The 15,126-nt window shown below is 38.5% G+C and overlaps 1 protein-coding gene across 2 annotated transcripts in view; it reads right to left on the reverse strand.

The window, feature by feature from the left end:
- LOC149800281 (uncharacterized) overlaps window positions 1–15,126 on the reverse strand; it is a 56,547-nt gene that overhangs the window by 9,845 nt on the left and 31,576 nt on the right. For both annotated transcript variants that reach the window (XR_016421354.1, XM_089959875.1), the window contains exons 10-11: window positions 9,626–9,733; window positions 1,118–1,433 (exon numbers count right to left, since the gene is read on the reverse strand). Coding sequence is in view for 1 of the 2 variants with exons in the window: in XM_089959875.1 (XP_089816001.1) it covers window positions 1,118–1,433; window positions 9,626–9,733 (424 nt within the window). In the remaining variant the exon portion in view is untranslated. The remainder of the gene's footprint in view (window positions 1–1,117; window positions 1,434–9,625; window positions 9,734–15,126) is intronic.

Genomic DNA, 15,126 nt, shown 5'->3' on the forward strand with positions numbered 1-15,126 from the left:
GGTTTATACAGAAGACGTAAAACAATCATACAAGATTACAAAATGTCAATTTCTAAAGTAACCATTTTCATCCTGAAATTAGAGAGCTAAGAGTCATCGCTTAGTTAGAGGTTTTATAGAAATATAGCAAATCCCTAAAAGCCAATATATGCAAATAATGTATTCGAATTCTAACCTTTCATACATATCAAATTGAACAGGTAGTGGAAAAATAAAAAAATGTTAAAATGAGGCAAGCTGAATGACTTGACGGCACTGAGAACTAAACCATGAAGCTTTTTCCTCGACCTCACACCTTATGAAACAGTGATTGACCTAGATACATGGGGAACAATGTACTGAGCCATATGATCGATTTAAGTGGACAATTAGCTAGGAAATTGTAAATTCAAATTTTTGCAAAATATTGTCAAAAGTCGAGAAAACGATCTTTTATTTTGAGAATGAGATTTCATAAGACAAGAATCGATTAAGCTCTGAAAATCATGGGTTTATATCAAACAGGATTTTGTGAATGCAAGTGACGATATAAACGTTACCAGTCTGCAAGTTCATAGTACTACTCGTTGAACACCCATAATGCACTTTGAGTTGTTATTGTTTTATGGAGTTCCAGATGTAGTGCACTAAGATACTCATCCAGTTTCTTTTTAACTTCGAGACTGAAGCCCATGTCCAGATTCAGTTAAATTTCTTGCAATATCTAACATATAGACTAAAATACAGTGGATACTGGCTGCAAAAATTAAAGTAAGATCAGATTTAACAGCCGCTTGATTACGTAGTGTCTAACGTGTGTAAAGATGTATAATAAAGGTAAAGAGTGTCGTTTTGCAGTCGCACTGAGCAGGGATCTGAAACACTCATCAGACGGATTCAACATGATTCACTGTACATTCTCTGTTGTTATTTTGCTTCATCTGCGAATGTACTGGCAAAATGGTTACTATCTCAAGATTAATTTCCATTTCAAAATCTAAAAAAACATGAAGTAAAGAATTATTATATAAAATTTACTGGCAAAGGATGACCATGGTTTCCTTCCTTTAGTATACTAATTATCATTCTCGCAACAGTTGAGACCTTATTCATTGTCATGATGGTTTCAAACACTTACGCTATCAACTTTAACCTTCTGAACGAGAATTTCATTGTAGAGTTCTCCATATATCTTTTTATTCTCTTTGATACTTTCGCTATACTCCAGGTAAGACTTTTTCTTCTTTTCTTTTTCGGCTTTCTTTTTCGTTTCTCTTTCAATTTCGTTTTTTAAGTAGTCAAGCCTTTTGCAACTGCGCTTTAGAATAGTTACGCTAAGGTAAAGATGAGCGGTGTTAATATCACGTGGGTCAGTTATTCTATTACGTGAGTAGTCATCTGATGGGGAAGTTATGTTCTGTCTCTTGTTATATCCACCTTCATATTTTGAATTGCTGAAAAAGAAATTGAGAACGGCAACTTTGTTCAATTTATTCATGGAACAATAATCGGACTGATCAGAATAAATGCTAGTAAGATTTCGGATTAAAGGTTTATGATTTCGGGTCTACATTAATTGCCATCAGCGTATTATGAAAGTGAACAAATGGATGATGTAGGGTCTAGATGTATTGCCATCAGCCAAATATGAATGTAACCAACTGGGTCTATACGTATCCACTTCATTGAAGTATTAACGTAACCAACTGGGTCTAGATGTATTGCCTTCGTTGAAGTATTAGTGTAACCAAGCCCGGAATGTAACCAACTGGGTCTAGATGTACTACCTTCAGTGAAGTATGAATGCAACAAACTGGGCCTAGATGTACTATTTTTAGTGAAGCATGAATGGAACAATCTAAGTCTAGATGTACTGCCTTCAGTGAAGTATGAATGCAACAAACTGGGTCTAGATGTACTATTTTTAGTGAAGCATGAATGGAACAATCTAAGTCTAGATGTACTGCCTTCAGTGAAGTATGCATGCAACAAACTGGATCTAGATGTACTACCTTTAGTGAAGTATGAATGCAACAAATTGGGCCTAGATATACAACCTTCATTGAAGTATGAATGTTAACAATTGGAGGAAGGCACTAAGTATTGAAACTTATGCTCTATCGTAAATGCATGCCACATATCGCATTCGCAACAAACGTTAGTACAGTATACTCATTTAGAATTAAGTCCTACAGTTAATATTGATTATTTTTTTAATTCAAAATAATTATTTTACTCATCTGTGCGAGAGTTTTGAAGTTCATTGTCTTAATCCATATAAACGAAGATTCAGAAAATGATTATTTCGATGAAAACGATATTATAAATGTTGGATGTCGTCTCTCCACATAGTTTCCTAAGGTTTCAAGAGAACGTATAAATAATATTTGGCTGTATTATATTTTCGCCCCCATGGGAATTTCATTAGCTAGGAAATATATATATATATATATATATATATATATATATATATATATATATATATATATATATATATATATATACTGCATTGCTATTGAAGTGTGCATCTTCAGAATTCGTAATAGAGAAATAAAAAGAAAGAACAATTTTAAAAGTAAAGTCAAACTATGAAGCAATTATCTACATACAACACATTCCGTCTCATTTGATTCAGGAATATTGGGATTATAAACAATTTTGATACTAGAATTTCAGTTGTATTTTTGTCCTTCGATGCATACTAAAAATTAGCCATTAAGAACAGCACGAAGGTTTGTTGGTACTGTCAATGTGTACATTTTGTGAATCATTTTTTTTGGAACAGTTCATGCGACGATTTGTGTCAGAAATTTGTTTGCAGGAAAATGTGATAAGACAAGTTCTGTTAGGTGTTAGGCTGCTATGTCATATGTGATTTTCTTAGATGGACAATTAAAAAACCCGCTTGATTTTAAAAACTTTGAATTGTTAAAATATTTTACAGTAAATATTTTTCTTAGAATATTTATTAAATCAACAAAGGCTGAAAGTTACATGCATTAAGATATTTCATCGGTCATTTCCATTTTTGGAAACGTTTATATGTAGGTTAATAACATATTTATGTCTCTCGTAATATGTTCTCCCTAATAAATCTTTCACAAAAAGTAATTTCTTAGATAATTTAGAAATGGTTGGCGTAGTTTGACATAGACCATAGCATAAATGATTATTAAATATCTATAATTTCAGTTTTATGTTTATACCAGTGTTAATCAGTAATGAATGTTAAAACTTCTATGTAAAGCCGTTACACCTCACGAACGAATCGCTGCTTTATCAAACGTAGCTGAGAGGCACAACCACAGACACAAACAATTAGACAGACAAGAACACACAAACACACACACATACATACATATTTATTTAACCGTTGAAGAATATGCATTCATTTTAGTCAATATTACTAAAGTGAGCGTAACATACATTGTACACAGGCCGCCCCAGTAGCTTAATCTATTAGCTTCATACGCAATATCGCTTTTTAAATCGAGCCTCTATATAATCAATGAAAACATTAAAGACTCGTTAGTTTCATTTAAACATTTCATAAAGGAAATGGACACTTATGTTGATACAACGCCTTTCATTAATTTAGTTGCATTGATTTGGTGGAATGAAATAAAAGTGTGATTAGCTCATTAGTCATTAGATAAACCCTTGCATATATGTAAATAGGAAGCTCCATGACACTGAAACGCAAAAGCTTAGTGGTATTGGGACTAACAAATGCAAAGCAACCTGCTTTCGAAAATACGAATCCTGTTTCAGATCATGTCATTACGTGTACTGTAGAACACATACGCAAATATTACGTGAACGTCCGGGGCTACGACCTTGCTTGTAATGTAACGTCAGAGTCAAATCACGTAACCAACTTTGCCAACTTTTTGGATCTGTTAGACAGACATAAAGCAAAATCAACGCATGTGGCTGTCCAATCAGACACAGAAACAGAAACAACAACAACAAAAGAAATAAATTAAATAATTTACAGGAATGAGGCGTTCGCACTTTCTGATCTTCAACAAATACGAAAAATAAAACAAGCCATCGACAAAATTTCCCAATTAGAGAGGCACTTCACCCCATAAGATATGCATGCCCACAGTGCAAAAGCTAAGACAACTCTCACGGCAGCATGGTGTGCAAACACCAAGTCGTATGAGGAAAGCGGAAATACTAGAATTACCGAGACTCACTTATGCGCTGAATCCACAACGATTTCCGCCACCACCACAAATACAATTTGTGTGTCAACACAATATTCGAAAACCCAAAGGTGCAATAAAAGCTGACATCCTTGCGATAGTAGACCTATGAACAAAACCCTCTTCGTGTTGAGAAAGAGCTGGAATGTCTGCTTGCCTTTGTTATCGCCATTGAAGCGGCTTAGTATGCTCGTGCAAATACATAGCAATCACAAGTGCACAAATTCAAATTCCAGAAAAGTCGTGGTGAGCTGAAAAATCACGTAGCCATTATCGCGTCCATCTACCCACCATGCAAAGACGTTCGGTAACAGCTGACAAATCTGATTCCTGGAATCGCAGAGGTGTTGCGAACCTTTGGTCACGTTATGGTCAAAGCAGATTGTCGTCAGCTCTCGTCTGGTTATGCCGCTTAGTCGTGACAAGGATTAATTAAAAACTACTACTCAGTGGTTTCACAGCGGTGCCCGCGTGATTTTGAACCCCCAAAACAGCAGTGTCATCAGCTATGAAATTAGCAGGGGCATTGAAAAGATTATCGAAACGCCGGAGAAATACACCGATGAAGAATCGGGATAGACACTCGAAAGACGTAGCCAGGTCGAGGTCCATCTCTCCCCGTTTCGTAGATCCAGTTATTTAGCAACAAAATAATGGATGCCACCAAGAATAATCGTGGGCAATCGTGTAGGCGTTATATCTGGTTGATGGTGACAAAGTTACGCCTCGAAAATATCGGCAACACCTGGTTGAACTCAGCTTTGGTGATATCGAATTTCCTATGCAACAGACCAAAACCACACTGATAAACTTCGAAACACTGAACCGATGTATAGATGTTAATGTGTTCACGTACGACAAAGGCTTTTGTACTATCTTCCAATCGACAAGAATGCCGAATCCAGATTGATTTGTCTTTGCTGAGTGAAAGAAAAGATTCAGAATCGGTAGGGCAGTACATATGGATAAAATACTTGATAGTCTACTAAACCGGCACAGCAAGCACGCGCATATAAAATCCGTGCAGACGATGCATCCAAGACTTTAACGCTCAAGAACGACTTTTACTGCGGCGTTATCAGTGACAAATGAAAGTCCCGTATATCATCTACGCGGGTTTTGAATGCTTGAATGTTGCAGTGGAAAGCGGCTCTGCTGAGAAAAACACAGTTGGTTTGATATCGACCAGACGGTGCAAAACGCATAACAAATTACATGCGGATATTGTTATGTTGTGGTACGATGTCATGGTACATTAGAGTCGCCAGTCATTTATTGTCCTCAGTGTATGAACGCTCCAGACACTGTGGCTATTCTTCAGATCGATCGAACTCACAGCTAAATGGATTTGACGGCATATGTTTATCGAGCGATCACTTCAGAGCGGAATATTCATGTCAAGTCACATATACACTAGTGCCAACAAACCCACGTGTCTGGGCATACTCAATCTGACATCAACAGTTACGTTATGTATCTCGATGCCAATAATTTGCATGATGACTCATGATGCATCCACGTCCGGTTTGGGGATTTCATTGGATAGATCATGCGCGCATTTACCTCTAAAGATGTTCACAGCCACAATCACCATTCTTCGAGGGGGACCTGGAATATCTCGAGTTTCTACATGAGACACACAACGATTAACCGCTGGTTCCAAATGCTCTGCCGGTGACTGATATTGGCGCGAGGTTGTCTACGTATCATTGCTCGATCCTGGATGCGTCCGGTTGCAATTATACCGATTGCACCAAGTTTGTCCCGAGTCTGTGGGCTAAACACAACTATATACTGCACGTATTAAATCTGAAGTTGTACTTGCGACTGGGTATGCTCAAATTCCGCCAGTACGCTCTGTACATTCAGATGAACATAGACCTGCGCACCAAGGCCATACCGTATATGATAAGGACTTCTTTAAGCTCATGAACAAGTTTTTGTTTGGGAAGAATATAGGAAATCTACACATTCGAACTCGCGCCGATCTTGTCCGTGAAAATAGCGAGCAGGACTAACTTCGAAGGCTATTTGGGGATCCAGTCTTTGAATCCAGAAAAATATTTGAATGTGGGTTTGTTGACGTTCACAGTTTTAAAAAAATCAAAACTCAAACGGACGTCAAAAATTTATGTGGGATCGTCCGTGCTGGAGTTGTCAAAGCTGATTGTGTACGAGTTTTACTGCGACAAGATGAAACCGCTATACCAGGACCGGGTAAAGATGCTATACACCGACACTGACTCGCTGCTGATGCACATCACCACTGATGACGTTTACGCAGACATGTCACAAACAAGGTTGGCCAACGAGTTTGATACCAGCAAGAATGAAACATGTGGTGGTAGAGTTCAAAGACGAATGCTGGGGTCAACCAACCGATAGAAAAGTATATAGGATTGCTGCCGGAAATGTACACGAATGTGATGGGCTCCAAGAACATCAAAATGGCCAACGGTGTTCCACGCGCTGTACCTAGAACGCTTTCGAAACCATCGTGAGTTTGAGCACACCGCAGTGTGATCCGATCAAAGAGTCGTCGCATAGGTGTATAACGATGCACCAAAGCGGGTTTGTCCGCGCTAGACATCAAAAGATGGATACTAACCGATGGCATCATCACTTACGGGTTTGGTCATCGTGTTATTATGGCTGATACTGATGAATGACATACCAATAAAAATCCTGGCGTCATGTCCATATTTGCTGAAACGACTTGCAATTCCTATCTCTCAAAAACGACTTGGAGGTTTTGCTGTACCAGGTGACAATGGCCTGAATCGGTAACGTTGTGGCTATTTTGGAGTAGCAATCTATTCCTCAAATTTTAACACTTCTATGGGCCATACCGAGTCAGTTGCTCGACGTTGTGGGCCACCTTGCAATTATCCAGTCTCATACAAATAGCAAACAAATATATCTCCGAGAGGTGGTAACATTGACAGCCTGTTCACGATGCACACGGTATTTGGTTTGTGAAATCCCATGAGTGACCTTGGTTGCACTGGCTAACTGTTACACGGCACCTTCACCTATCCATTACTGACGAGGACTGTAGTATATTATTTTATAAGGTACGGATCTTTGCGCCCAGTGTTTATACTGGTTTGTCTTTGTTTGATTCTGAGATGCTGTCCACCACGAGAAGCAGAGCCTACAAGTACAATTTAGATTTCATGGCTCCTTTGACGACCCATCGTGCGATTCATTGCCCCAATGTTAGATTAATCGAATTCAGGTCATGGATGAGATAAACTTCGGCACGTTGACGACGACGGATATCATTGGATGATTGGTATGCAAAGTCATGTCAGTAACAAATCATATCCACGCAGCTGATAGGCGTTAGATCAGGTTGGTTGTGAAAATCGAGTCGTAGATCAAGCCGTGTACCAGACACGCAGAAAATGTAGCCAGAAAGATGCTTCTAAACCCGATATTTACAAAACGGTGTCTCTTGTAATTTTGTTAATGTAGCTGCAATATCACCGCCGCTAATGATTTTTTAAACTTAGTCCTACAAATGTTAACCTCTTACAACCTCTACAAACGTTAACGTTAACCATAGCGATTGTTAACATGGGATCGGTTGCACCTGATTGCACAATCGGCTGATGATGAGCTATGTTATATTGTGCACAGAGATGTTCAAAACCGTTTAGTATTGGTAACAATTCTTCCATCGATTTCTTTACCAGCATCAACGACATCACTACCATTGACGATTTAGTCGCCAACAAAAAACAATCTGGTTCTGTACTGCGATGTGATGCCGAAGAACCAAGTGAATCCCGCACAACTATTTTCACGAGGAAGTCACAAAACACCGACGTGATTTATATGACTAACTGATACGTATATGTGCCAAAAGTGTTTCGTGACAACTGTAACATGCTGATGATATTTCTTGGCATTGACATGCATGGTCTTCGAAACATCCATTGGACCTGGCGCGCCTCCGACCACATGAGGAATACAATTTTGTGACATGGTTGCTTGGAATAGTTCTAACCTGTAGTTTGTCCATGATCGATTTGACCGGTTGGCCACTCAAGTATCGTGCGGATTTAATCAATGACGAGTCAGTTTTAAATTATATAAAATAATGTCCGGCAGCTATACCATAGAATTGTTCGAAAGTAATCTAAGGCGCAGAAAAGTCAAAGATATTATACATTCCCGATATAGACTGCAGTAGATTTCACAGCCTGGTTTGAACAAACATTTGCAACGCTGATTAAACCCACCAAAGAAATTATGGAACGTGTCGATGATATCCAAATGGCTACAAAGCCACAGCAGAACAAGTGGCAGCGTTTACTGGAACATAAAAAACACCGGGTCCAATTCATAAAATAGCCAAATGCATATATAATATACAAAAAGCCACGAGAGCAACTGCAGAGATTATTACACGCTTGCCAGAGATGGCAGCTGAAGTCAAAGAAAAACATAACATTACATAACCTGAATAGCGACCATCCATATGTATCAGTCAATGCCGGAAATACATAAAATGTTAATGCAAAATGTTGCCAGTGGATCTTTGAAGACCCCGTCCGTGCAGGTTTGACTCTACCCCCACAACCAAGTGGAAGACAAAGTGATCTTAGGGCCAACTGAAAAGAAAAAATGTATGGAGACCATGTGAATATGTAGGGAAGTTACCGGGTCTGAACATGCCTCTGGTGCACCATTTGAGTGTTATAGAATGAGCATCATGTTGATTCTTTTAAATCTTGAGTCCAAGTTTGTTTAGAAAGGGCATGTGTACAAATCTTACAGAGTAAGATGGTCTTGATATTTTGGTTTAAAAACTTACATAAATGAAGGAAATATATAAAGAAAAACTATTGTGTAGATCAGTAACGCAGTTAGTCTATACTTGAAAAATATAATAAAGACAAATTCGTCCACTGAAGGTTCAGATCCATCAGCCTTGAGAAGAATTTGTTTCTTACGTATATACCTTTTATGCATATAAGTTTGTCATATGTAGGCAAAGCTTTAGAACTGAAACTTCATTACGATCAAACAAAACATAGTTGTAAAGTAGTTGCTTTGATGAGCGTATTCACATTTGGGATACTGTTACGCTGTAAATACGATATATGCGGGTTATTGGCTTGCTCTAACTTAGTTGAAGGGAAGTAAATGTTTCAGGCCATAGCACCATAACCGGTTTAACGCTTATTGTATCTTCATACTAATTATTAACTCAGACCCCTAATGACCATATGGTTCTTTTTTCAAGAAAACGTAGAGTAAATAAATAGTACAGAACTTAATTAGTACGTGATACCAATATGTTTCGGAATTTCTTTTTATTTAGTTCAAAGCATCACGGACATGTATGTAAAATTACATGCTTTTATGTAAAAAGGATATCAGTACCACGCAGTCTGCATTGTTTACTGCGATCAGTGAAGTGATACCTTTCCTTGAGTGCCTTTATCTCTTCATTAAGTTTCTCAATTTCTTCTTGATGGTTCCTCTTTAGAGCGATCGTCTCATTCCGGTATTGTTCAAATTTTGTTTTTAAACTGAAAGGGAATAAAGATGCTATATTCTCTGTATAAACGTCTGAGTAAACATATTAATAATTTTGAACCTCGAATAATGCACATATAAAACAAGATACCTTCCCACCCCCAAAAGCCCCCACAACAAAACCTTTGGTGTAATATTCGCATATTGATGTTGATTAGTTCTTTCAGTTTACTAACATGTATTCTACTCCGGTTTTGAAAACTGTCAAAACATGTAACTGTTATCTATAGTCGTTGCATGGGATAAATGGACATGTTGCAAACAGTATCTATCCTTCTGATGCCAGATGTCACTGGATCCCTGCATTGATGATAATTTGTCGGAATCATTCTCCACTAATTATTTGCAAACTATCGGTTACATATTATGTCAAACGTTTGTCTTTAAGTCCATGAAATTGGCTGGTATATTTCAATATGTGAATGACTTAATACACCAATTTATTCGTTAAAGGCTCACTATCATATAAAGATGTTTTCTTGGGCCTTGAATAAGTCTGAACATAAGACGAAATAAAAAAAAGTTATGTACATTTTTGGAATTCAACAAAAGAGAATAAACGTTAATAGCGAAAGAAAAAACAATTTGATTAGAATTTCTTTCAAAAGAATAGAAAATGTTTCAAGAGTTTACATGTGTATGATTACAGTACACCATATGCATTAAAAGAACACGGTCTTGAAAGTTGCTATAAAGCAGTTTGATATACAAGTACTATTGGTAGATTAAATTGAGAAACGTTCATTGCACATAAATACGCATATAATTATGGAGTCAGCAGAAGACTATTGCATTTATATTTTCTAGAGATGAAGTTTCACTTACTAATCAACAATACAGTAATAACATAACGATAAAAATATCCCTTTTGTAATGAGATGTACACGTTAAGCATTTTAATTAAAAATCAAAATCCACTCTGCTTTAAATATTGTCTCTCCTCTTATGGCATAACGGACAACAATACGTGGGAATCTGTGGATTGAGAGAGATTTTTCTTAACAGGATGAAAACACCGAATTTGAAATTGCATCATGTACCATAGAGGAACCCAGTTCCTTATCATAACATAAATACTTTCTATGGGATTTGTCTACAGCGTAACACGATATCAAAGATACAAAACTGCAACAATGTGAAGAGATGAATATGCTGAACGGACGGGACATTCCTTGGCATATACATACTCTATTTTTGTTTGCTTATTGCTTCTTGACCAATAATAACGTTCAAAACAGATAAATTTTAAATTTAAAACTTGTTAATTTTTCTCCCCCTTCTCTCGTTTTCCCTCGATCTGTGTTGGCTGCTTATTCAGCATGCCAGTTTTAGCTCAATTCACCAAGTCAAGATCTCTCTCTCTCTCTCTCTCTCTCTCTCTCTCTCTCTCTGTAATGATAGAACTGATAGATGGACCATATTAAACTACTTGCACCCAAACCCTCTCACCTATTTGGTCAGTCAGGGGGTCAGTTTTACTCTAGTGTGGCAAAACTGACACTCAAACCGACTGAGGGTTAGAAAGGATGAGCATAATGGTATTGTTATTATCAATGGTAAGAAACGCATGAAAAAGGCATAGATCAACTGCAAAGAAATTTAAATACTTGAATTATATTTTGCTGGTTTGCCAATTTATTTAGACTATTTCCGCTTTCGTTTTGTTTTAATCGTAGGTGGTCGAACGGTCGTGCGTTTGTTACAGAAGACGCTAGCCATGCAGTGATTGTAGAGCTCCAGGTTCAGGGTTTAAACCGATTTTCACGCTTAATTCCCAGGTGTTTCCTTTATTTATTTAATCAATATGAATGAAAATGGAAGTTAAAACATAGCAAATGAACAATTTCGAAAAGATTGTGAATATGTACAATCCCTGCTGACCTACATACTGTAGGGGATGTGATTGGAAGGGATGTGAAGAGTTAACTCCCTCCTGAATAGATTTTAAAGGAGTATTATGTATAACGTATACTTTATCAAGTACAATAAACATTATTGTCATGCTCCATAGTGAGTCCAAATGAAACAACGTGTCATATTTGTGGATAAATACATACATGTTAGGTTTGATTAACTTTTAAATATATTTTGTCTACCTATGGATACTTGATTTTATTCTGCGATGCATACTAAATATTTTCACCTGACAGTGTGTGTACCTTTTGTATTTTCACTTGATAGTTTGTGTACCTTTATATTTTCACCCGACAGTGTGTGTACCTTTATATTTTCACCTGAGAGTGTGTGCACCTTTATATTTTCACCTGACAGTGTGTGTACCTTTATACTTTGACCTGACAGTGTGTGTACCTTTATATTTTCACCTGACAGTGTGTGTGCCTTTATATTTTCAAAAGGGTTTAGTAGTGGTAAGAATTCTTTTATCGATTTCTTTACCCAATATGACATCAGCAGTTATGTCATGTATCTCGATGCCAGTAATTTGCATGATGGCTCTCATGCATCCACGTCCGGTTTGGGGATTTCATTGGATAGATCATGCGCGCATTTACTTCTAGAAAGATGTTCACAGCCACAACCACCATACTTCGAGGGGGACCTGGAATATCTCGAGTTTCTTCATGAGGCACACAACGATTAACTGCTGGTTCCAAATGCTCTGCCGGTGACTGAGACTGGCTCGAAGTGTCTACGTATCATTGCTCGATCCTGGATGCGTCTGGTGCAATTATACCGATTGCCCAAGTCTGTGGACTAAACACAGCTGTATACTGCTCGTACGAAATCTGAAGTTGTACTTGCGACTGGGTATGCTCAAATTCCGCCAGTACGCTTAGATGGCTCCGTACATTCAGATGAACATAGACCTGCGCACCAAGGCCATACCGTATATGATAAGGACTTCTTTAAGCTCATGAACAAGTTTTTGTTTGGGAAGAATATAGGAAATCTACACATTCGAACTCGCGCCGATCTTGTCCGTGAAAATAGCGAGCAGGACTAACTTCGAAGGCTATTTGGGGATCCAGTCTTTGAATCCAGAAAAATATTTGAATGTGGGTTTGTTGACGTTCACAGTTTTAAAAAAATCAAAACTCAAACGGACGTCAAAAATTTATGTGGGATCGTCCGTGCTGGAGTTGTCAAAGCTGATTGTGTACGAGTTTTACTGCGACAAGATGAAACCGCTATACCAGGACCGGGCAAAGATGCTATACACCGACACTGACTCGCTGCTGATGCACATCACCACTGATGACGTTTACGCAGACATGTCACAAACAAGGTTGGCCAACGAGTTTGATACCAGCAAGAATGAAACATGTGGTGGTAGAGTTCAAAGACGAATGCTGGGGTCAACCAACCGATAGAAAAGTATATGGGATTGCTGCCGGAAATGTACACGAATGTGATGGGCTCCAAGAACATCAAAATGGCCAACGGTGCTCCACGCGCTGTACCTAGAACGCTTTCGAAAACATCGTGAGTTTGAGCACACCGCAGTGTGATCCGATCAAAGAGTCGTCGCATAGGTGTATAACGATGCACCAAAGCGGGTTTGTCCGCGCTAGACATCAAAAGATGGATACTAACCGATGGCATCATCACTTACGGGTTTGGTCATCGTGTTATTATGGCTGATACTGATGAATGACATGCCAATACAAATCCTGGCGACATGTCCATATTTGCTGAAACGACTTGCAATTCCTATCTCTCAAAAACGACTTGGAGGTTTTGCTGTACCAGGTGACGATGGCCTGAATCGGTAACGTTGTGGCTGTTTTGGAGTAGCAATCTATTCCTCAAAGTTAAACACTTCTATGGACCATACCGAGTCAGTTGCTCGACGTTGTGGGCCACCTTGCAATTATCCAGTCTCATACAAATAGCAAACAAATATATCTCCGAGAGGTGGTAACAATGACAGCCTGTTTACGATGCACACGGAAATGTCCAACACGCAATCGCACACGGTGTTTGGTTTGTGAAATCCCATGAGTGACCTTGGTTGCACTGGCTAACTGTTACACGGCACCTTCACCTATCCATTACTGACGAGGACTGTAGTATATTATTTTATAAGGTACGGATCTTTGCGCCCAGTGTTTATACTGGTTTATCTTTGTTTGATTCTAAGATGCTGTCCACCACGAGAAGCAGAGCCTACAAGTACAATTTAGATTTCATGGCTCCTTTGACGACCCATCGTGCGATTGATTGCCCCAATGTTAGATTAATCGCATTCAGGTCATGGATGAGATAAACTTCGGCACGTTGACGCCGACTGATATCATTGGATGATTGGTATGCAAGGTCATGTCAGGAACAAATCATATCCACGCTGCTGATAGGTGTTAGATCAGGTTGGTTGTGAAAATCGAGTCGTAGATCAAGCCGTGTACCAGACACGCAGAAAATGTAGCCAGAAAGATGCTTCTAAACCCGATATTTACAACACGGTGTCTCTTGTAATTTTGTTAATGTAGCTGCAATATCACCGCCGCCAATGATTTTTTAAAACTTAGTGCTGCAAACGTTAACCTTTTACAACCTCTACAAACGTTAACGTTAACCATAGCGATTGTTAACATGGGATCGGTTGCACCTGATTGCACAATCGGCTGATGATGAGCTATGTTATATTGTGCACAGAGATGTTCAAAACCGTTTAGTACTGGTAACAATTCTTCCATCGATTTCTTTACCAGCACCAACGGCATCACTACCATTGACGATTTAGTCGCCAACAAAAGACAATCTGGTTCTGTACGGCGATGTGATGCCGAAGAACCAAGTGAATCCCGCACAACTATTTTCACGAGGAAGTCACAAAACACCGACGTGATTTATATGACTAACTGATAAGCATATGTGCCAAAAAGTGTTTCGTGACAACTGTAACATGCTGATGATATTTCTTGGCATTGACATGCATGGTCTTCGAAACAGCCATTGGACCTGACGCGCTCCGACCACATGAGGAATACAATTTTGTGACATGGTTGCTTGGAATAGTTCTAACCTGTAGTTTATCCATGATCGATTTGACCGGTTGGCCACCCAAGTATTGTGCGGATTTAATCAATGACGCGTCAGTTTTAAATTATATAAAATAATGTCCGGCAGCTATACCATAGAATTGTTCGAGAGTAATCTAAGGCGCAGAAAAGTCAAAGATATGATACATTCCCGATATAGACTGCAGTAGATTTCACAGCCTGGTTTGAACAAACATTTGCGACGCTGATTAAACCCACCAAAGAAATTATGGAACGTGTAGATGATATCGAAAAGGCTACAAAGCCACAGCGGGACAAGTGGCAGCGTTTACTGGAACATAAAAAAACACCGGGTCCAATTCATAAAATCGCCAAATGCATATATAATATACAAAAAGCCACGAGAGCAACTGCAGAGATTA

The sequence above is a fragment of the Sinohyriopsis cumingii genome, chromosome 5 (genome assembly GCF_028554795.1).
Source record: "Sinohyriopsis cumingii isolate HCF-2022 chromosome 5, ASM2855479v2, whole genome shotgun sequence".
Lineage (NCBI taxonomy): Eukaryota > Metazoa > Mollusca > Bivalvia > Unionida > Unionidae > Sinohyriopsis > Sinohyriopsis cumingii.